This window comes from Borostomias antarcticus (assembly GCF_949987555.1).
Source record: "Borostomias antarcticus genome assembly, chromosome: 3".
Taxonomy (NCBI): domain Eukaryota; kingdom Metazoa; phylum Chordata; class Actinopteri; order Stomiiformes; family Stomiidae; genus Borostomias; species Borostomias antarcticus.
The window spans coordinates 34,231,410-34,256,195 of record NC_140236.1 but is presented as its reverse complement, the minus strand read 5'-3'; the positions used below and the strand labels follow the sequence as shown (position 1 = coordinate 34,256,195).

The window sequence follows — 24,786 nt, the reverse complement described above, 5'->3', positions numbered from 1 at the left end:
CATATACATATGCACACATACACTCTAACATGTCGCTCTCTCCTCAGCTCAGCCCAATGGTCTCTGATGGTTCTGTCTGGCCAGCCCTTAGGTGGAGAAACACCTGATCATCAATAAAGGCAGGCACACGTAAGTACAAATGCACATACGTTTCCATAGACGGGATAAACAAATGGGGATATTGATATTGAGTTAATGTTAGCGGTAGACATGTGAGATTCATAAGACGCATCACTGATGCCAGTGACGCCACAATATCAGGGAAATTGAGCAATTGCTTCCCTGTAGTGCAAACTTGCAAGATTCGCTCAGTTATTAACCCTTCTTGCCTTTTTTGTTGTTGGTTTTCTCTCTCCTCCTTCCTCTCTGTGCAGTTCTCCTGTGTGCTGAGCCGCTATCCCATGTATTGCCACTGCTGACAGGGTAGAGCTCAGCCCCATGCAGAAGTGAGTGATGAGGAGAGGGAAGATCATTTTCCTGTTTTTTTTCCCTCCAGTTTTAGGAACCGTCTCAAGAATGTGTTCCCCACTTTTATGCCTTTAAATCAGGGTTGGAGTATTCCAGGTGTGTGGCCATGGCCATGAACACCAGTAGAGGAGGGAACCAAGTGTCTCATTCTCTCTCCACAGTTGTGTGGTTGTAACCCCCCACTAGCTACATATTCATTCAATCTTTATTTAACCTCGTGAATCAATTGAGAGTAAGCTCTCATTTACAATGACGTATAATCACTCTATATTTGAACTTGTACTACAGGTGAGATAATCCTTTTTAATGGTCTCTCTCATTCGCTCTCCTAGCTGTGATGTTAGAGTTGTGCAAGACTTGGGTGTTCTCCTGCTCTGAGTGCCCATTCTCCTATACCTCCCAGATCTACCTCCACAAGCACATCAAGAGGAGCCATGACAACCTCTGTCTCTGCTGAGGAACACACAGAGCATTATGAAGTAGCCAGTGCCTTGGCGAAGGTGTTTGAGCAGCAGTCATCAATGGATTAACTCCCAAGACACAAGGAAGAGACAGTGCAACACACGCTATGACTCCAGTGAGGAAGGTAATATAATAAAGTGCATTCAACAGTCCCAAAAGAGTACTACTTGAGTTGACTAATCTGAGCTAATTTACCTCTACTATATGTTCCAGTGCCCAGGCAGCCGGTCGGCAGAACTCAGACCAGACCAGCTATGCCAGGTGCCAGAGCCGGAAGGCCTGCTCTGCCAGTTATCAATGCAGGTATCCATGCATGTTTGTGTTGGTGAAATGTCTATGCATATTTGCACACTTACAGTTAACTCAGGACTTTCTGAAGACTCATGTACTCAGTTCACTAATTCGCTCATCTCACATCTCACTACTCGGCAGTAGATGTTCATCGCCCGGGTCCTTTGAGCCAAGGCGCTGTGAGCCCAGGCCCTTCAGACGTCCAGGCACGAGCAGCATGCATCAGCGATTAGCACCCCGGCCAGACCAGGTCAGGGTCTGACATGTCTCATGTCGAGTTGATTCTTCCCCTTATGCCAGAATCACTACGCCGCCAGCACCATAGTTTCCTGCTCATCCCTTTATCCTCTGGTTTTCAGGTAGTTCTCTGATGCCATCGCCTGTGAGACCAACAGCTCCAGCAGTGTTGCCATCAAGCTCTGCAGATGCTGGTATGCTGAATTTTGTGAACTACTTCATGCTGCATGTAGGGATATACTTTGAGCTGAATATCCATTATGGGACCGTACAATTACTTATAGCCACATCTGTGTTTAATATCCAGACTTCCAGAGGATGATGTGTCAGCAGTTCTCCAGCGTCATGCAGAGTCTGAGGGAGATGGCACAGACAATGATGAGGCTGGAGCAGAGACTGTCCGGCGAGTCTGCAGACAGCTATCGGGGAGCAGTACTGGATGACCTGCACCCTGCTAAAACGGAGGAGGAGCTGCTGGTCTTGGAGGAGCAGCTGAAGGACAAGGATCATCAAAGGAAGATGGTGAGTAACTTCAGGGCAGAACTTTGTTCCTTATTTTTGCAGGGAAGTGTTAAGGAAATGTAAAAGTAAATGATTGTCTTTATGTTTTGCAGACACGATATCTGAGTTCCATTGGCGGCAAAGATCTGCCAGATGTGGTCCGGCGGGTGCTGTCAGCCATTGCCATACACAGAGTGTGGTGTGTCTACAGCGTCCATGGGAAGAGGGGGAAGAAGCCTCTGAAGAATATGACCCTCTACAATGTCATATTACGTAAGGGATTGTTCATATTTTCGCAAAATAATACATTGTCTTTGCTTCATGCCATGTGCATTGAAACCATTCCCTTTTTGGTTAAAAGGTGCAGTTATGGCCTGTAAGCCAAGCACCACTGTGACGGAGGTGTCTGCCCAGCTGCAGGAGATGCTGAAACATGCCCCTGCTCGATGCAAAAAGGTATGTGATGTCAGGCAGTTAATTTTCTCGTATCCAGTGACATGGCATGCTTCCAATGAACGTATGCGACTTGCTTTACAGCCATTTCATTATGTCCTTAGGCATCTGCTCCAGCCCAGCTGACCTCCCCAGCCCAGCCCCTGACCGCAGCTCCAGCCCTGACCACAGTGGAGTATTCAGATGAGGATGACCTCTTCTGCCCAGACCCTCGATTCAGATGTGGGTGACCCCCAGCCCGTCTCCCTAAACCTGCCTTTCCAGCCTGCCAGGATGGATGCCTTTTTTGTAAATAGTTTTTGTAAATTTTAACCTTTTTTTTGTGGGATACAACGGTCTGTTCCCGGTCTGCCTGCCACAGAATGCGCACTGTTTCATTTTTGTTTTTAGAACTTTTGCAATTGTCAGATAATGGGTTGCTAGCCAGAGCTTGTACATGCTTTTTTTTGCTTTTCTGGCTATGCGTAATGTGACAGACCGTAAACCTCATCCTTGTAAATATGTATACTTTTAATTTGTAATGTACTTTGTGTAATAAAATGTTCTAAACTGTTAATGGTGTTCAGTCTTATATTGGTTTGTATCATAATGCTTGCTGCTATATCCCCATATAGCATTAATTAGGGCCCGAGCACTGGCGGTGCGAGGCCCTATTGAAACTCGAAGGATTATTATTCTTCTCCTTCTTCTCCTTCTCCTTCTTTACTCCAAACAAATGCCTTTTAGGCGGCCTGAACATCGATGAAAACGGATGAAACTTTGCAGATACGTCAGTCCCGGTGAAAAATTTGATAATTCAAGGGTGACGGAAATGGGTGTGGCAAAACGGCTCAAGAGCGCCCCGTGGAAAGTTTAAAATGGCGAGCCCCACCTTTCAGTTTGATGTAGGCAAACGAAATTCGGTGGGCATATGTATTTCATCGAGCCACACTTAAATGTCTCTTGGAGCTATACCCAACATGCAACAGGAAGTCCGCCATTTTGCTCTTAATGTGCCATTTTGTCCTTGTTTTGACCATTTCCATGCCTTGTACTTCGACGAACTCCTCCTACAGATTTCATCCGATCAACTTCATATCGGGTCAGCTTCATCTTAAGACCTTTGTGATCAAAAGTTATCAAAAAAATTGAGTTTTCACCAAACACCCTTGCCGTGGCGCCCCGCCAAAGTTTGACATTTCGCCATAAAACACGAAGTCCTCATAACTCCTACATACATTATCCAATTTGTCCGATATATCTCACGCTTCATGACGGTTCTGTCCTGAACACATCTATGTGTCAGTATTGCGTCATACTTATAGCGCCACCTATTGGTGAAACAGGAAGTCCTCATAACTCCTCCATACATTATCCAATTTGTCCGATATAGCTCACGCTTCATGACGGTTCTGTCCTGAACACATCTATGTGTCAGTATTGCGTCATACGTATAGCGCCACCTATTGGTGAAACAGGAAGTCCTCATAACTCCTGCATACATCATCCGATTTGCACCAAATTGCTGATGCTTCATGAAGGTGACCTTCTGAACCCATCTATGTGTCGGTATTGAGTCACACTTACAGCGCCACCTACTGGTGAAACAGGAAGTCCTCATAACTCCTACATACTTTGTCCGATTTACACAACATTTCTCACGCTTCATCAAGGTACTGTCCTGAACACATCTATGCGTCGGTATTGAGTCACGCTTAGAGCGCCACCTACTGGTGACAGGAAGTTTCTGTCAGTACTGGACACCGAAATAGCACACCCTTTAACGGCGCCACACCCCGACCCGCGTGGGGTGCGAGGGCCCGCTCACTGCTGCTCGCAGCACTAGTTCGTTTTTGTACTGGTAAATGCTAAATATAGCCAGTGGTACTGCAAATGCTAAATATAGCCAGTGGTCAGTAAGTGACCATATTTGCACCGTGCGAAAAAGACGTGCAGACCAAGTCATATAAATACCTGTAAATCTAGTGTCAGCCAAGTGAGTTTATTACGGAAGTTCCTGCCCACGTTTTTTGCACGCAGCCGCACCATATTTGCACCGTGCGAAAAAGACGTGCAGACCAAGTCATATAAATACCTGTAAATCTAGTGTCAACCAAGTGAGTTTATAACGGAGGTTCCTGCCCACGTGATCACGTGCGTTCTTTGCACGCGGCCGCAAATTCGGAATGACGTGTCGTTCTAACGTAGTGTCTACTAATCGGCAGATCTCGCGTTTCCGTAAAGGCCGCGTAATTTCCGCACGCGGCGCAGATGAATCGTCACCTATAGCGGCCGTATGTAGAACGTTTGCGCAACCTGCGTGTGTTAATAGGGTTGTGTCAATCTCCCTTACCTCGAAAGACGTCCAATATGTTCGCTTGATCGTCCGCAGCTGACACTTATTAATGACAAATTAGCTTTGCGTCTCACACCCCTTCTCCTAAGAGAAAGGCGATTCGGCAAATAAAAAGTGATTGACAACCGTTTCAGGCGAAATGAGTTTTTGATTGACAAGACGATTGTCAGCCTCTGATTGGCCAAAGTAGAAATTGATTGACAGTTGACCCGCCCCCTCGAAGTCTCCGGACCTGCAGAGATACCTGGCCACGCCCCCTGCTATCCTTCCTCTCACTATCCCCATAGATAGGTCAGTAGTGGACTCACCAGCCCCATGGAAATTGTCATTAAAAGAGTTCAAATTTCCCAAGTCCTGTTTAGATAAGAAAGTTTCTTGTAAACATAAAATATCACAGTTTTTCAGCAGGTTGTCAACTACTATACGTCGGGCTCTGTCTCCTGCGTTGTTGCCCAGGCGTAGCCCGCGGCAGTTGTATGATCCAACCCGCATAAAGTTTAAAGTATCGTGGGCTCCTTTCAAATCCTACTGGCCTACGAGTATAGTCTTCAAAATAACAAAACGCCCTTGAATATGAATGATTCATAGAGAAGGATTACCCTTATTTAATATCGCCAATAATGCCTATCCATCTCTATCGAAAACATGGATAATTAACGACTGCAGAGCTGAGTGACATCACTACGGACACTATGCTATCTGTTGTTATCTGACCAGCGCTCCTATTTAATTCTGAATGTCGGAGTGTATTAAATAAGGGGTATCGTTGGGTCTTAAGCAAAAAGAAAATAGCTTAAATCTATTTAAATCTAGCCCTACATTTATTTCAATTATAGCCGCCTGGACTAGCCGTCAAGTCACAGTGTTCTATCCGCTCTGTGACATCACGGGCACTACGGCGTAACGTGCACACGTCACAGCGGCAAGGTACATATCTGGACTAGCCGTCCAATCACAGTGTTCTATCCGCTCTGTGACATCACGGGCACTACGGCGTAACGTGTACACGTCACAGCGGCAAGGTACATATCCTGCTGTAACAAGTGGACAAGCCTCAGTGCGGTGTTTGCGATGAGAAGAACATGTTGCTAAAGATGTATCTTTGCCAATATGTTTGTTAGTGGAATAACTAATGTTTTTAAAACCCGAGAGAGGGTGCCGTGTGGACATGTACACCATGGTCCTTATAAGGCGACGCCCTCTCAGACAACCCCGTTGGATCTTGATCTGACATTCGTCTGCATGGCAGTTTTGTTCGCTCTCTCTGTGAACCTGATCTTTTATTGGCTCTTAGATCAATGGAGAAATCGCCACAGAAACATTAAGGTTGGTAATCAAAGTTGCATTGTACTTTAATCATTTACAATTCAAACAATTACAGAAGCTGTTCTGTCTTTGTGAAGCCTTAATGACCTAAATTGAGCCTAAATACCATCTTGTATTTCCTTTATAAATTAGGATGAAAACCTTGAAGACATTGATTGGTAAGTTGATAATGTTTTTTTCAGTGTATCCAACCGTGTGTGTGTGTGTGTGTGTGTGGGTGTGTTTGTTTGTGCGTGCGTGTGTGCATGCATGTGTGAGATGTGTGTGTTTATGTGTAAAATGTGTGGTATGATGCATTTTGATTGTACAAGTGTACTGAAATCATCAAAAGTCATTTTAGTTTATTTTATTTTGTTGTATCTCAAAAGGGCCCAGAGGGACAGTGTGACAGTCGACAGCTGCCCTGACCATCTGGAAGTGCTAATGCAGATGCATGAGCGCCATTGGGACTGTCGAGGACAATACGATTCAGGTTCTGACTCCTATGATCCGGGGGGCTGTGGACAAGACCCGGTGTCTGAGATGAGCAGAGGCTTCGCTCCCGTGCCACCTGGCGGCGTCGCCAAGCCCTTTCCAACATGCAAGGGCAAAAGTTCAAAGGGCAAATCAGAGCTGAACGTTCCTCTCTCAGCCAAGGCCGACAGGGAGCGTCTGGTGCTGCCTCGCTGTCAGAGGCTCTGTTGCAAGAGCTCAGACTCTCTGGTGAACAGGGCAGCTGTCACAGCTCCATATGACACAGCACTGTCTGTCACCGGTCCATTTGACACAGCTCCATCTGACACAGCTCCATCTGTCAGTCGACCACTTTCCATGACCAGGATCAGTAGAGTTGACAGCCCCGCTAGCGCCTTATCCACCCCCATGGCGTCTAGTGGTGTGCTGGTAAAGGGACAATCTGACCAGGACGTTCCACGATCGCCCGAGGCCCACTGGAGGCGAGGTCCGGAGCTCTCTCTGCGTCAGAGACTCTTTCGCGAGAAGTGGGAAGACGTCTGTCAAGGGACGAACACTTCCACTTCGGACTCTCTGATGAAGAGGACACCTTACACAGCCCCGTCTGTCACAGGTCCATCTGACCCAGTCCCTTCTATCACAGCTCCATCTGTCAGACCACCATTCGCGATGACCAAGACCGTTAGAGTTGACAGCCCCGCTAGCGCCTTATCCACCCCCATGGCGTCTAGTGGTGTGCTGGTAAAGGGACAATCTGACCAGGACGTTCCACGATCACCCGAGCGCCACTGGAGGCGAGATCTGGAGCTCTCTCAGCGTCGGAGGGTTTTTCGCAAGAAGTGGGAGGGAGTCTAACAAGGGTCGGCCATTTCCACCTCGGACTCTATGGTTAAGAGGGCTGCTGACACAGCTCCATCTGACACAGCTCCATCTGTCAGTCGACCACTTTCCATGACCAGGACCAGTAGAGTTGACAGCCCCGCTAGCGCCTTATCCAGCCCCATGGCGTCTAGTGGTGTGCTGGTAAAGGGACAATCTGACTCCGATGTTCCACGATCACCCGAGTGCCACTGGAGACAAGATCTGGAGCTCTCTCAGCGTCGGAGGCTCATTCGTAAGAATTGGGAAGAAATCTGTCAAGGGGCGACCTCTTCCACCTTGGACTCTCTGATGAAGAGGACACCTGACACAGCCCTGTCTGACGCAGTCCCTTCTATCACAGCTCCATCTGTCTCTCCTCTTCCCCCTACTCCACCACCACCACGCCCCCCTACTACTCCTCCTCCTCCCCCTACTCCACAACTACGCCCCCCTACTCCTCCTCCTCTTCCCCCTACTCCACAACCACGCCCCCCTACTCCTCCTCCTCTTCCCCCTACTCCACCACCACGCCCCCCTACTCCTCTTCCTCCTCCCCCTACTCCACAACCACGCCCCCCTACTCCTCCTCCTCTTCCCCCTACTCCACAACCACGCCCCCCTACTCCTCCTCCTCTTCCCCCTACTCCACAACCACGCCCCCCTACTCCTCTTCCTCCTCCCCCTACTCCACAACCACGCCCCCCTACTCCTCCTCCTCTTCCCCCTACTCCACAACCACGCCCCCCTACTCCTCCTCCTCTTCCCCCTACTCCACCACCACGCCCCCCTACTCCTCCTCCTCTTCCCCCTACTCCACAACCACGCCCCCCTATTCCTCCTCCTCCACCATTTGCGATGACCAAGACCGTTAGAGGAGACAGCCCCGCTAGTACCTTATCCACCCCCATGGCGTCTAGTGGTGTGCTGGGAAAGTGGTATATGTTACACGATGTGTTGTAAAGTGGCAAATGTTCCAGTTCCCCCCAACACTAGCCACTGAACAAAAACAAGACATTCAAGGCAATACATAACAAATAACACCACAATGACAGACTGACCAACACCAATCTACCCAACCACCCACCTACCAACCACATGTCTGAGGAAGGACCCTGGCTACAGTGCTGATGAACTAAACTCTGGTATGCTGGACCAGGGTGTGTGAAGAAGTGTCATCTAGACCATCACCATCTACCCCATTGGCCTCAAAATTAGGTTTGTTCAGTTTGGGGTTACTTGTTATTATGTCTTGTGCTTGTACTGATTTCATTCATGAATAAAGTCTCTGAACATTCTCTGCCTGTGTTTGGGTTCTATCTCCACTGTATACTGATGCGCGTTAATCAGTGCCCATCCCACGGCTATGCTCAGTGAGCTGCCTGGACTAAGAGACTTTGTGGAATAAAATGTGTAATAAAAATCAAATTAAAGCCGCCGTAGGTAGTTAGGTGGCTAGGTAGGTAGGTAGTTAGAGAGGTAGTTAGGTGGATAGGTAGGTAGGTAGGTAAGTAGGTAGTTAGAGAGGTAGTTAGGTGGATAGGTAGGTAGGTAGTTAGAGAGGTAGTTAGGTGGATAGGTAGGTAGGTAGGTAGGTAGTTAGAGAGGTAGTTAGGTGGATAGGTAGGTCGGTAAAGAGGTAGATAGGTAGGTAGGTAGGTAGGTAGATGGGTAGGTAGGTAGGTGGGTAGGTAGGTAGGTAAGTAGGTAGAGAGGTAGGTAGGTAGGTAGGTAGGTAGGGAGTTGGGTAGGTAGGTATATAGGTGGGTAGGTAGTTAGCTAGGTAGGTAAATAGGTAGGTGGGTAGGAAAATAGGTAGGTAGATGGGTAGGTAGGTAGGTAGGTGGGTAGAAAGGTAGCTAGGTAGATAGTTGGGTAGGTAGGTAGGTAGGGGGGTGGGTAGCTAAGTGGGGGGGTGGGTAGGTAGGTAGATGGTTAGGTAGGTAGGTAGGTACTGTAGATGGGTAGGTAGGTAGGTGACTAGGTAGGTAGGTAGGTAGATGGATGGTAGGGCGGTAGGTAGGTAGGTAGGTAGATACTTTAGATGGGTAGGTAGGTCGGTAGATGACTAGGTAGGTAAGTAGATGGGTTGGTAGGTAGGTAGGTAGGTAGATGGGTTGGTGGGTAGGTAGGTAGGTACTGTAGATGGGTAGGTAGGTAGGTGACTAGGTAGGTAGGTAGATGGGTTGGTAGGTAGGTAGGTAGGTAAGTAGATGGATAGGTAGGTAGGTAGGTAGGTAGGTAGATACTTTAGATGGGTAGGTAGGTAGGTAGGTGACTAGGTAGGTAGGTAGATGGATAGGTAGGTAGGTAGGTAGGTAGGTAGGTAGGTAGATACTTTAGATGGGTAGGTAGGTAGGTAGGTAGGTGACTAGGTAGGTAGGTAGATGGGTTGGTAGGTAGGTAGGTAGGTAGGTAGGTAGATGGGTTGGTGGGTAGGTAGGTAGGTACTGTAGATGGGAAGGTAGGTAGGTAGGTGACTAGGTAGGTAGGTAGATGGGTAGGTAGGTAGGTGACTAGGTAGGTAGGTAGATGGGTAGGTAGGTAGGTGACTAGGTAGGTAGGTAGATGGGTAGGTAGGTACGTACTGTAGGTATGCTGCCTGGTCCCATCCTACCTCCCATACACACAAACTGAAAAACAATTAAGGACATCTTAGAATCACATGACCTACTTGTACCCAACAACAGGCAAAGACAGGAGTGTAGAAGGATACGTTACTACCAAGCTTCTCAAGCTCCTCCCCCTCAAGCTCCTCCCCCTCCACCCCAAACTCTCACCTGGAGCTCTCTGGTGAGGTCGAACAATCCAGAAATTACAAACCAAAGACGAACAGGATGAGTTCCTTCACCCTGCTAACGTATACTGCTAACATCTACTGCTTCAACCTTTACATCTACTGCTTCACCTTCGAACATCTACTGCTTCACCCTCGAACATCTACTGCTTCACCCTCGAACATCTACTGCTTCACCCTCTAACATCTACTGCTTCAGCCTCCAACATCTACTGCTTCACCCTCGAACATCTACTGCTTCACCCTCGAACATCTACTGCTTCACCCTCGAACATCTACTGCTTCACCCCCTTACATCTACTGCTTCACCCTGCTAACATCTACTGCTTCGCCCTCTAACATCTACTGCTTCAACCTTTACATCTACTGCTTCACCCTGCTAACATCTACTGCTTCGCCCTCTAACATCTACTGCTTCAACCTTTACATCTACTGCTTCACCCTGCTAACATCTACTGCTTCGCCCTCTAACATCTAATGCTTCAAACTTTACATCTACTGCTTCACCCCCTAACATCTACTGCTTCACCCTCTAACATCTACTGCTTCTGCTTCACCCTGCTAACATCAATCAATCAATCAAAGCTTTATTTGTATAGCGCATTTCATACACAGAGGCAACACAATGCGCTTTACAGAGAACAAGGGAGGTGGGCATATGACCCACTCTCTACATATTCCAGAGGGAAGCAAAAAAACAACATCTACTCCTTCAACTCAGCCTCAAAAGCAACTCTGTGGATGTGCCAGTTACCGTAATGATAGGGTCAGTGTTTGCAACACTCCCTACTGATCATCCTAACTCTCACCTCCTTTTAGGGTGAACAATCCAGAAAGGTCAAAGGCCAAAGACCTCAGGAGCATAGCTTTGTGTCGTTGTTGGTAGTGGAGGTAGTCAGACGAACGCAGAAACAGAGGTTGAGAATCTGCATTGTACAGTATATCTGCATCGGTATTTTTGTAGTGTTCCACTTCTCTTTGTAAAAGCAATCACTCCATAGATAGAATTCACCTATTATTATTTTTTGCTAATGAGATTTTGTACCAAACTGTTTTTATTTGTTTTGTCCAGGCTATTGTGATATGGTGACACGTTTGGAATATATTTTGTATGTATACATTATGTATAAAGTACTTATCTATGTACAAGAGAAGAGTGTTTTTGCTCCTATAGTGACTCCCCCCAAATGGTTCTATGTTGCTCCATATCTGAATGTCTGTGTGTCATGTGACATTACTGTTAATGACGTACTGTATTTGTGAAACTGTATAAATGTACATAACCTTTAAAGTTGTCTCAGGTTTCTTTCATGCGTAATCAATCAATCAATCAATCAATCAATCAATCAATCAATCATAGCTTTATTTGTAGAGCGCATTTCATACCCAGAGGCAACACAATGCGCTTTACAGAGAACAAGGGAGGTGGGCATACGACCCACTCTCTACATATTCCAGAGGGAAGCAAAAAAACAGTAATCACCCGGGGGCCAGATAAGTGAGCTGTAAAAATTCTTCCCTGACCCCTCTCAACAAGGCGATCGAGCAAGCTCCAGGAATATGTTTGTCTACCGGCTAAGAACATTTATAAAGCAATAAATTACATTAAATTACATTTCAGAGTAAGAGAGGCTAAAAAAGCATCATAGGAGAGACATGGCAAATACTGGTGTGTGTTTGCTATGGCCCAGGCCTAAAGCCGGAAATGGGCTGGTGTATGTCTGTGTGTACGTATGTGTGTGTGTGTGTTAACTAAATGCAACGACATCCACAGCAGACACAGGGGTATCTATCGGACTCCGGGAGGTCTGGGTTATGTTGCCCAGATATGGATAAAAGACGGTTAGCTCTCTCATACTTGGGCCTCAAAAGTGCAAACTCAGAGATAAATCTAACGCACCTCAAGTCAAATGTACAGTGTGTGTACTTGACCCAGGTTCTCAGTATGTGACTCACAATTCTCACCACTAGAGGGCGTCACACTCCAATTAATTCACCCATTCCCCCCTCTTTCTCATTCCATCAACTCATAGTTGATCAGATGGTAAATGGAGTGCATTAACGTATAACGCTTTTATCCAAAGCGCCTTACAAAGGCCTCTCATTCACCCATTCATCTCTCCCCGCCTCCACCCTATCTCTCTCTTCCCTCCCTCTCTCTCATCGGATCATGGGCTGTGCACTCGGGGGTCAGGAGCGCAGCGCGCCTCTGTCTTGGGCTGCTTTCAAATCCTACTGCTAGCCTATGAGAAGTCTTCAAAATAACAAAACGCCCTTGAATATGAATGATTCACAAAGAGCGATAACCCTTATTTAATATCACCAATAATGCCTATCCGTCTCTATCGAAAACGTGGACAATTAACGACTGAGCGCTGAGTGACATCGGTTGCTATCGGTTGTTATCCGACCAGCCTTTTAAGCGCTCCTATTTAATGGAGCGCTTGTGGGAGTGTATTAAATAAGGGGTATCGTTGGGTCTTAAGCAAAAAAGAAGCTTAAATCTATTTAAATCTAGCCCTACATTTATTTCAATTAGCTGGCCGCCTGTTTGTGGATCTCTGCAGGCCGGAGACTTCGAGGGGGCGGGTCAACTGTCAATCAATTTTTACTTTGACCAATCAGAGGCTGACAATCGTCTTGTCAATCAAAAACTAATTTCGCCTGAAACGGTTGTCAATCACTTTTTATTTGGCGAATCGCCTTTCTCTAAGGGCGTGGTGGAAATGACGCTATAGCTAGTTCTCTAGCTATTTACATTGACTTCGTTTGCTAGTTCTCTAGCTATCTACATTGACTTCGTTTGCTATAGTTAGCTTGCTAGTTACGTAGGCCTAATGCAATTTGTTATGGAGTTAGATTGACTGGATTACATGACTGTGTGTGAGAGAGATTATATTTTTAATGCAAATCATGTAGCTTGAAAGACTTAATAAATCATGATGATAAAAGCCTTACCAAGACTCCGCTTGGTATTCTCTTAGTAGGCTTATGATCAATGTAATGGAGGCTTGTGGGTAGAGGCTAGCAATGGCCTACACTAGCCCAATAGTCCAGGCATTTTATGAGACAAAAGGGGTCAATATGGAAAAAATTGCAACAGAAATTATTTCAACTGTTTTAGTGTCATACATATGTTCTTTATAACATATCAAAAGTCCCCCAAAATCCCAGTGGGGGAAAGTAATGAAAAATGCAGATGGAAGGTATGTGACAAATATACCAATTTCCAATTTTCGCCTATGTAAAAGAAAAAGGTTTATGCATGTTTTCTTGTCTGATGTCCACACAGCACTGTCCCCAATCAACCAGAAACTATATAGGATGCATCACAGTGCATATACAGAAATATATTTTTAATTCTATTGGCATTTGGTGAAGAGAAAAGGAGTGAATCTCACACATATTGCAACAGAAAATCTGACGTGTATTAATCAAATAGCTCAAGAGTCTAGAACCCTGGAGAGGAGAGTCTACAACCCTGGAGAACAGTCTACAGCCCTGTAGAGAACAGTAGAACCCTGGAGAACAGTCTACAGCCCTGTAGAGAACAGTAGAACCCTGGAGAGGACAGTCTGAGATGTAGAACCGTCCATAGCAGAGCAGCCAGGTGCTAGAGGGTCCACTTCAGATACCTGTGGGAGAAAATCACACACGCGTGCGCGCACACACACACACACACACGATTAGAGGGTCCACTTCAGGAGAGAAGAGAACATGAGCAGGATGATAATAATAATAATAATAATAACTTGCCTTCATCCTCATCTACATCATCACATGCCGCCTGATGTGAATTTGCACACCCTGATCCTTTACAGCTGCTACATGCAACAGAACACTCAAGGCCATGTTTCTTGCATGTGCACCTGAGGCTGCTGCAGTCTGTCTTGCAGGTGCATCTGATGATCTTAAGAAGTTCTTGTGGATCTGGTGGTAAGTCCGTCTGGACAGGGACAAGCCTCCCATCATTCTCGTTCCACAACCATTCTTGTGACATGATACAAATCTGCTCGTCCTCCTCATCTACCACCCCAACCTCAACTCCCATGACCTCTTCTTCAAACTTGAGCCCAAGAAAAGCATGAAGCCACGCATCTGTAACATCATGTCCGTCAAGCAGCAGCTAGGTCCCAGTGTGTGCACTCACATTCTCTTCATTCATGCTATAGCTGGGTGTGACACTACGTCCTGCCTTTATGGCATTGGGAAAGGAGCTCCCCTCAATAAGTTCAGAGCCAGCAGCGAGTTCCATCAGCAAGCTACAGTGTTTGACTCATAGTCAGCTTCTAGAGCAGAGATTGTGTCAGCAGGAGAGAATGCTTGGCTGTGCCTGTACAATGGGAAGCCTGGGGAGGGACTTGACAGTCTAAGATACAAGCGCTTTTGTGAGAAGGTGGCTACCAGCACTTCTCATGTACAGCCACAGAGTCTACCACCAACGTCAGCAGCAGCAAAGTACCAGAGTCTCCGTGTGTACTACCAGGTGCAACAGTGGAAGGGACCTGTAGATGAACTCCTGCCACAAGAATGGTTGTGGAACGAGAATGATGGGAGGCTTGTCCCTGTCCAGACGGACTTACCACCAGATCCACAAGAACTTCTTAAGGTCTTCAGTTGCACCTGCAAGACAGACTGCAGCAGCCTGAGGTGCACATGCAAGAAACATGGCCTTGAGTGTTCTGTTGCATGTAGCAGCTGTAAAGGATCAGGGTGTGCAAATTCACATCAGGCGGCATGTGATGATGATGATGATGAATGCAAGTTATTATTATTATTATTATTATTATCATCCTGCTCATGTTCTCTTCTCTCCTGAAGTGGACCCTCTAATTGTGTGTGTGTGTGTGTGTGTGTGTGTGTGTGCGCCCGCACGCGCGTGTGATTTTCTCCCACAGGTAGGCCTATCTGAAGTGGACCCTCTAGCACCTGGCTGCTCTGCTATGGACGGTTCTACGTCTCAGACTGTCCTCTCCAGGGTTCTACTGTTCTCTACAGGGCTGTAGACTGTTCTCCAGGGTTCTACTGTTCTCTACAGGGCTGTAGACTGTTCTCCAGGGTTGTAGACTGTCCTCTCCAGGGTTCTAGACTCTTGAGCTATTTGATTAATACACGTCAGATTTTCTGTTGCAATATGTGTGAGATTCACCCCTTTTCTCTTCACCAAATGCCAAAAGAATTAAAAATATATTTCTGTATATGCACTGTGATGCATCCTATATAGTTTCTGGTTGATTGGGGACAGTGTTGTGTGGACATCAGACAAGAAAACATGCATAAACCTTTTTCTTTTACATAGGCGGAAATTGGAAATTGGTATATTTGTCACATACCTTCCATCTGCATTTTTCATTACTTTCCACCACTGGGATTTGGGGGGACTAACTGATATGTTATAAAGAACATATGTATGACACTACAACAGTTGAAATAATTTCTGTTGCAATTTGTTCAAGGTTATGTCATAAAATGCCTGGACTACAGGGGGAGGGGAGCATCACTACTGATCCATAGCCAGGACTGGGATGTCCTCAGTGGAGGTCCCAAGTCAGTCTTCTAGTCATTTAACCAGCCTGTCAGTAGATGTGCTCTACTTGTATTGATTTGTTCATACACTAGTATTCCAGCACGGGTTATGTTCTTGAATGCTTCTGGTAACTAGCAGTTCTCTTAGCAACCTAATTTAATCCCCATCACTGTTTTCAAATCCACATAGGGGAAACATATGGCTGAGAGATGTATGGAGGAAAATCAACAGCACCCCACACACACACACTTACATAATCAACCAAGCAAGTTCTACCTTTCTATACCACAAATATAAGTTTGAGAACCGAGGATACATACAGCCCGCCTAAGGGGGTTCTAATGTACTGACCTCCCGGCACAGGCCTGACCCTGCTGGCAAGCTGCCTTGGGCCTAGCCAAGGAACAAGCGTTTCAGCTTCCGCTCACCTGTATGCAGCTTATACCATGCTGACTGGCCTGGACTAGTCACCACATCCACAGTCTTGCCAAGTCGGAGATACCCTTGTGCATTTGACAAAACAAGTGTCATACAATTAAGGTTATCATTTGTGCAGCATGTGTGCTGTAAGTGTAAAGACAAGATACAGATAATTTTCTCCAGGTTTTATTGAATAGCTTGTAGACCACACAAACACTGGGCTGACAGTTCAGTTGTTCAAGGCGGACCTGGGAGACCATTCAGGACACCTTGTTTGGGTCGAGGCTCTGCTTAGTCTACTGGCCCAGGTGAACCATCAAACGATGTACTGACGCTGAGAATGGAGACACGACACAGCTGGCCGACACTTCCTGCAGTCTAAGAGGTTAGGGTTAGGGCTAGACTGAATGTAGGTTGGCATAAAATAATACATATTTATTTTTAAATGGATGGAAAGATGCTGCCCATGCCTAGATCTTTATGTCTATTCAGCATGTCTGTTCTCACCCACTGAGGTCCCATCACCAAACGTGAAGCCTCAGATACAATAATAAAACAGGGGCAGACAATGAAAGATAGAGATGGACAGACAGACATGTAGACAGATAGGTTAAAAAATTAGATTAGAACTCTTAGTTAAAAAATGTGATTAGAACTCAGTGTTGTGATCAGACGGTACAACCAAAATGTCACCACAGTGTAGTGATGCAGACAGAGTTATGAACACCTGCTCCTTGATTAGAAGGAGGTCATCTGCCCTCTGAAACATTCAGGACCAGGGCTGTACGCAGGATTTTTGTAATACCGAGGTCATTTAGTTGTGGTGCTTCAATCTGGTGCACTTTGAGAGCAAAATGAAGAGGCTAGATCTATAAAGAACAACACGCATCATATTGGATTAATATCATCTTTAACTGAGAGCAGTGGAGGTCATCCAGAGAGGACACAACTTAAGTGAATGTTGATGAGAACACACCATCTATTAGAAACATGAGACTAGCTCCTCCTGTCACCTCTCTCCCAGCCTGGCCTCCTCCACTCTGATGTCCATGTTGGTCTCCTCCTGTCACCTCTCTTCCACTGTGGTGTCCATGTTGGTCTCCTCCTGTCACCTCTCCTCCTGTCTTTTGTCCATGCTGGTCTCCTCCTGTCACCTCTCCTCCACTGTGGTGTCCATTTTCATCTCCTGTCCACAAATTAACAAAACATAAACATAAGCTATAAACACACACACACCCACCCACATACCCACCCATCCATCCATCCATCCATCCACATTATTTTTTAAACTTGCCAGGATCTAATTAATGTAGTGTCTCTTTGGCTAACATCAGGTATCTCACCTCTCATCTCTATGTCCTCTCCTCCTGTCCCCTCTTCCACTCTTGTACCTCTTGGTTTCCTGTCAACAAATTATATATTTTTAACAGAACATAATCATGCATACTGTGTATATATTTTCCTGTAGGAACAGCAATACTTTGAGGCGACAGTTTTCAAAATACTGTCAAAAATACAGCTTTTGGGATAAAATTATTTTGGGTGATTTTTCATGTATGGGAAGTCAGACGTCCTAGGAAGAAGAAGAAGAAAAAGTAGAAGAAGAAGAAGATATATATCTTATATATTATATATTGCCAAATACAAGAGTTCTGGCAGCTGAGGCTGCCCGGCCCCTGATTATGCTGGCGCAAGCTCAGTGTTTGTATCAGGGCTGGGTGGAGGTAATAGTTCAGAGTTTGTATCAGGGCTGGGTGGAGGTAATAGCTCAGTGTTTGTATCAGGGCTGGGTGGAGGTAATAGTTCAGTGTTTGTATCAGGGCTGGGTGGAGGTAATAGTTCAGTGTTTGTATCAGGGCTGGTGTGAGGTTATAGTTCAGTGTTTGTATCAGGGCTGGTGTGAGGTAATAGTTCAGTGTTTGTATCAGGGCTGGGTGGAGGTAATAGCTCAGTGTTTGTATCAGGGCTGGTGTGAGGTAATAGTTCAGTGTTTGTGTCAGGGCTAGTGTGAGGTAATAGTTCAGTGTTTGTATCAGGGCTGGGTGGAGGTAATAGTTCAGAGTTTGTATCAGGGCTGGGTGGAGGTAATAGTTCAGTGTTTGTATCAGGGCTAGGTGGAGGTAATAGTTCAGTGTTTGTATCAGGGCTGGGTGGAGGTAATAGCTCAGTGTTTGTATCAGGGCTGGGTGGAGGTAATAGCTCAGTGTTTGTATCAGGGCTGGGTGGAGGTAATAGCTCAGTGTTTGTATCAGGGCTGGGTGGAGGTAATAGTTCAGTGTTTGTATCAGGGCTGGTGTGAGGTAATAGTTTAGTGTTTGTATCAGGGCTGGGTGGAGGTAATAGCTCAGTGTTTGTATCAGGGCTGGGTGGAGGTAATAGCTCAGTGTTTGTATCAGGGCTGGGTGGAGGTAATAGTTCAGTGTTTGTATCAGGGCTGGTGTGAGGTAATAGTTTAGTGTTTGTATCAGGGCTAGGTGGAGGTAATAGCTCAGTGTTTGTATCAGGGCTGGGTGGAGGTAATAGCTCAGTGTTTGTATCAGGGCAGCCTCACTCATTTTGGGCAAAGTGATAGTAGAGAGAGTGACAGAGAGAGTGATAGACAGAGAGAGTGATAGACAGAGAGAGTGATAGAGTGATAGACAGAGTGACAGACATAGAGTGATAGTGATAGACAGAGTGACATAGAGAGTGATAGACAGGCAGGCAGGTAGGCCAAGATTACATCATTAATGATATGTGTTAGATGATAAACTTGCCTTAGATAGACTGTAACCGAGTTGAATTGTTTAAACTCACTCATAAGTGAAACGCACTCATCGCCTACTCTCCTTGCAACACACACTTCTAAAGTTATTTACAATGGCTCTAACCACACCCCTTTCCTCACCTAAATGTCTCTAACCACACCCAGCCCACCTAAAGGGCTTTTTGCTGATTGGGTATCTCACTGTAACTTGAGATCAATGCTCTAGCAGCTTAAACCATCTCAAATATGCAGTCAGTTGGTAGCAGTCACCAGCCTCAGCGACATGAACAAACTGGGAAAAACATCAATAGGTTACCAGCAATGGAGAAATTCTGAAATAAGGTACAGTAACCAAATCAGACATATTATACAGGAATGTATTGTATTCATATTCCATGAGGGCGACAGTAAGTACATAGGTGAATGTCTTTGAGGAAACACCTGTCTGGGAGGGGTTTCAGGGAAGGAAAATGTGCATTTTGTGTTCCAGGTTACATATAAGTTCAAGTTTCAAGAGTTACACAAGTTCTGTTGTGTTTTCCCAGGCATGTTCTATAAATCAAACATGTTCTTGGAAATGTCCTGTTTGCAGTGTGGCAACATTCAGAGGTGGAGCAGATAGTCTCCGTCACACAGATGAGGACCAGTGTGCAGATTATGAGGTTAACACCACCACCTCTATTCAGACTGTGGATCTTGTGCTCCACAGTTCAGCGCCTTTCGAACAGGATCTGCCCACTCAAGGTTTGTGGAGAAACACGTTTCAACACAGTCATGTTCAACATTACCTGACTTCTCTCTAAAAAGCCCTGATAGTCAATGGACTGAAGCCAGTTTTGACTGATATGGTCTGGAGTGTCTATGACAGTGATAAGGTGTTCAGCTCGCTAATGCCATGGTTTAAGATGTTCAGCTGGCTAATGCCATGGTTTATTGCTTCATCAACACTGTTTTCGTAGTCCTCCTTTCATTCAGGTAAGAACTGCAGATTTTGTAAGAGTATATGTCATTGCTTCCCTAACAATTACCATTGCATAATTAACTCTAATTGGACACCAGCATGTGCAAAATCAACAACCAATCAATGCTGTGCTGGCACTTAATTCATCATGAATTGTCTCAATAACTATTTATATTCATAATATTTCAGTGGTTTGTTTTGTTGTACTAAAGCTGTGTATGGGTGAGTTTGGATGGGATAGAGTTGTTCTTCTCATGGTTGTCCTGTGGTTTCTTTCTCCTCATGTTTCTCATGCAGATACCTTCACCGTGGAGGACGCCGTGGAGACCATTGGTTTTGGAATGTTCCAATGGAAGCTCTCTGTCCTCACTGGGTTGGCATGGGTGAGAGTGGACATTACTGTCGTTTTTCTTATGCTAGACTGATGATTGTAATTAACTCCTAGTGACCAGTCAACTAAAGTAGTTCTGGTGTCTTGTTGTCTCTGATCTGATTGGCTGGCTTTAGACAGCAGATGCTATGGAGATGATGACCCTCAGTATCCTGGCTCCTCAGCTACACTGTGAATGGAGGCTTCCCAGTTATAAACTGGCATTTATAGTGTCGGTCAGTCTCTCTCTCTCTCTCTCTCTCTCTCTGGTACCCCTGTGGCTCAAGTGTTAGTATATTGTTGCTTGAGCTAGAACACACAACATCATTACATTCATAACCGAATTACATGATATTAGTTGCACTTTCAACTACTTGTTTACAAATTGTCCAAGATGAGCCTGTGTAGATTATTAGGATCTGTGCTTTTATAATGGCATTGCATGTTTCTCAGGCAGTGTTCATTGGGATGATGGTCAGTTCCACTCCGTGGGGGAATATAGCAGACAAGTATGGCAGGAAACTAGTAAGTTTATTTATTTATTTATTTATGTGTTTATTTTACATGCACTTGAGGCAAAGGTTATTGTTCACTCAATGTGTTGAGTTATGGATATAGTTATGTGGACTTACTTATTACATTGTGTGTGTGTGTGTGTGTGTGTGTGTGTGTTTAACAGGGAAGCAACGGCACTCATGAGATAGACAGTAGTCTTCAAAACTTTAATGGGCAGGAATGAACGTTGGATGCTGATGAAGGCTTAAGGCTGAAACGTTCATTCCTGCCCATTAAAGTTTTGAAGACCATTGTCTATCTCATGAGTGCCGTTGCTTCCCTTCATTCATTATAGCACTTGACCTGGCACCTGTGACTGCTCCAGTTTAATTTGGAGTTGTGCGCACTCGTACGCTTTTGTGTGTGTAACAGGGCCTGGTGGTGTGTATGGTGTGGACCCTGTACTATGGCGTGCTGTGTGCCTTCGCTCCGACATACGGCTGGATCCTGGTCCTGCGCGGCCTGGTGGGCGTGGGCATCGGAGGAGCCCCTCAGTCGTGAGTGAACCTCGTAGGCCACCGTACCGCTGGGGCCTCCACTGCTGCATCATGTCCGGGATCAAACACACTTTCAAACAGGGTTTCATTTAACACAGTAATACCCAAACATAATATGAAGCTTGAAAGGGAAAGAATAGACAAAACATCTGCTTTGTACAACAAGTTTCAAATCTTGTGAAATGTTGAATGTAGGCCATCAGACAGAATGAAGAACATGGTGTTATTGTAACACGCCCACATAATCTCCTAGGTCAGTAACTCTAGACCTGTGAACAACAGCAGAACAAGGAACAAAACTGTGTATTAATATCCTGGAGTGACAGAACCTGTTCCTGACGCAGACACACACAAACACACACACACACACACACACACACACACACACACACTGCAACATCATCATAGACACATTTAAATGAGCAGAGTACATACCTTCCTTTCTATTTCAGGGTGACCCTGTACTCAGAATTCCTCCCAGTGAAGTCAAGAGGCAACTGCATTATACTGATTGAGGTAGCCTGCTGTGTCCAGAGAGTGTTTTTCTATGACTTTCCTTTTTTATGTCATAACAATGAAATACTTCGCACATCTGGTTCAAAGACAGGTGTGTAGGAGAGGGATACATCCAAAGTATAAAAAAGGAAAAATGTTAGTGCACCTAATTGATCTCTGATCCTCCCTAATTGTTATTTTGAAATGCCCCCCTTTTTGTAGTTGAAATGTAAAATTGTTTGCAATCTCTGTACTTTTTTCTGTACTTGTGTTCATTTGTCATGTGTTTAATTTCTAATCCTGTTATTTTAACTAGTTGATTATTGACTTGTTATCAACTGAGTAGTCGATGATTTTTGTTAAGCAAATTCCATTTCTCACGTGAAGCCACACCCTAGAACCACACCCTGGAACCGGAACCTATTTAGATTGGAGTCTCAGTGTATGGATTCTCATTCATTTTTGTCTTACGAAGGTCTATGACCAAAACATTACCTAGCCCTAACCCTATCACCTATTAAAATCTGTGCAGGTTTAGACAGTGTGCGGGTTTCCTCTTTTATCTCATAAAAGACAAAGATTTTGGCTGCAGCCCAGACTGTATATAGAATAATCCCCTTCTGAACTTTGCTCTCCCCTCAGATATTCTGGGCCCTTGGTGCTGTATCTGAGGTCCTTCTGGCCATGTGGATAATGCCTACTCTTGGCTGGCGCTGGCTGCTAGCCCTGTCCACGGCCCCACTGGCGGTCTTTGTTGCCCTCAGTTATGTAAGTATTGCTTACAAATCGTTATTCATTCTGTATCATTCATGGCAAACACTCAGGTGCATCCGTGGCTCACTGAACATGCCTGTACTCGCTAGTGAACAGGAAGTAATGCAGCCTGAACTGTCTGATGCAGTGGCTGCCTGAGAGTGCCCGCTTTGATGTGCTGACAGGAAACAGGGAGAAAGCTCTGTCAACGTTGAACCGCATCGCCACTGACAATGGCAAGACCATGCCGCTAGGCGTGCTGGTAGCCAACAAGCAGGTAAGACAGTAAAACTAGTGTGCTGTGTGTTTGTTCAAGGTGTGTACAAGGTGGTGTCACTGAGATCTTAGATCCAGCAAAACATTTACTCAACATTAGTAAGTCTTGCTCACACTGATGTCTGTGAAATGATAACAACTGTGTTACTTTTCTGTGTGGCAGGAAAACCGCGGAAGGATCAGCGATCTCTTCACCCCTCAGTATCGCACCACTACTCTTCTTCTGTGGTTTATATGGTAAGATAGATACCAGGATTAGTTTTTTCCTCCTGTCCAATTATCACCAGTTTGATGGTCTCAGAGTCCTTTCAAGGAGTTGTTATGTAAAATAATTGAGACTATGGCATGAGCTATAGTTGGAGCTTACTCCATTTAATGAATCTCACATTCCCAAGCAAGCGGACGCACAACGTGACGTCAGTAGTAGCATGACAAATGTAACATGCAATACTAGAACATGGTTCTGTCGTAAGAGTGGAACGCTAGAACACAGCTCTGTCGTAAGAGTGGAACGCTAGAACACAGCTCTGTCGTAAGAGTGGAACGCTAGAACACAGCACTGCCACGACAGTGCCAGACGTAACAGGAGTGGTTCAGACCGTGTGTGATCTCTCTCTGCCCCAGGTTTGCGAACGCCTTCTCCTACTATGGCCTGGTCCTCTTAACCACAGAGCTGTTCCAAGCGGGGGATGTGTGCGGTGGTGAGTGAAAGCAAGTTTTATTTAAAATATCATGTTTCATGTCTTGTCTAGTTTGGAAGTCTGAAAACAGAACAATCCCCTAGTGACGCAAGGTGCCAAGATTGAGCCCAGCTGTGACCTGGAGTGCAAACACCTAACGTTAGATGATTACAAAGACCTTCTCTGGACCACATTAGCAGAATTCCCAGGTAAACAACAAACTTAACCAGAGTTACCAGGAAGGGAAACTATTGAAGCTCCTCTGGCTGGGCCGGTTCCTCTCCTGATCCTCAGCCTCCATCAGCATGTTTACCTTCAGCAAAGCAGCCATGTTTGTGCTCGTCCCACTGCAGGGATCCTTCTAGCCCTGTGGGTGATTGATCGCCTGGGCAGGAAGAGAAGCATGGCGCTGTGCTTCCTCGGGTTCGCTCTGTCCATTCTACCCCTGTACGCTTGTATTGGGAGGTAAGTGCTATGGGTCACCTTGTCACTCTTGCCACTCTGGAGTATATCTACAAGACTATATGAACTTCACCCCCCCCCCCCCTCTCTCTCTCTCTCTTTCGTTCTTTCTTCAGGATAGCTCTCATCATCTTCATCTTCATAGCTAGAGCCCTCATCACTGCGGGATTCCAAGTTGCTTATGTTTACACACCAGAGGTATTGCAAGCTTAACTCTTTACTTGTAATCTTGAGCACATTTGATCCAAGTTCAAATGTTTATTATTAATATTATTATTGTTGTTGTTGTTTTTATTGTTATAGGATAAGGCTGTACAGTGTATATATAGTGTGTATGGTGTATGTAGCTGTATTGTAATTTCCCCCACCCTGGCTGTTCAGGTATACCCCACAGCAGTCAGAGCTCTTGGGCTGGGCTCTAGCAGTGGGATGGGCAGGGTCGGAGCCCTCTTCACTCCTTTTGTGGCACAGGTGTGTAACACTGGACCACTCTGTGAAGAAAAGATCCTCTTTCTATGTGTAACATTTCTCTGTGCTTTACTAATTTACTGTTATTTTCAAGTAATGAGCACGTAGTATTCTGTTGTATTTTCCATCTTATTGTGTTCATACCGTAGGTGTTGGTGAGAACATCCGTGTTTCTGAGCCTGTCGGTGTACTGCCTCTGTTCCGTGCTGGCCATAGGAGCATCTCTGCTCCTGCCCATTGAGACCACCGGCCGCAGCCTGCAGGAGTTCAGCCCCCGCGCTGGGGAACAGGAGATGACCAACCAGCAGTCCAGAGGCTCCGAGCCCACGTCAACACCCACGTCCACGACAGCCATTAACAACAACAGGATGGCACAAGGCATTGAGAGAAATTGA

At 45.6% G+C, this 24,786-nt stretch overlaps 1 protein-coding gene across 1 annotated transcript; it reads left to right on the top strand.

Annotated features, from left to right (window-relative positions):
* Positions 1–6,595: 6,595 nt before the first annotated feature.
* Positions 6,596–24,786, top strand: LOC311307356 (synaptic vesicle 2-related protein-like; the record flags this gene model as incomplete). Its single annotated transcript, XM_084436151.1, has 15 exons — positions 6,596–6,740; positions 20,133–20,218; positions 20,343–20,441; positions 20,659–20,730; positions 21,133–21,257; positions 21,710–21,773; positions 22,395–22,520; positions 22,654–22,782; positions 22,945–23,018; positions 23,406–23,482; positions 23,566–23,670; positions 23,815–23,926; positions 24,040–24,121; positions 24,305–24,394; positions 24,541–24,786. 15 exons carry the CDS (start codon positions 6,596–6,598, stop codon positions 24,784–24,786), a joined length of 1,632 nt encoding a protein of 543 aa, XP_084292277.1.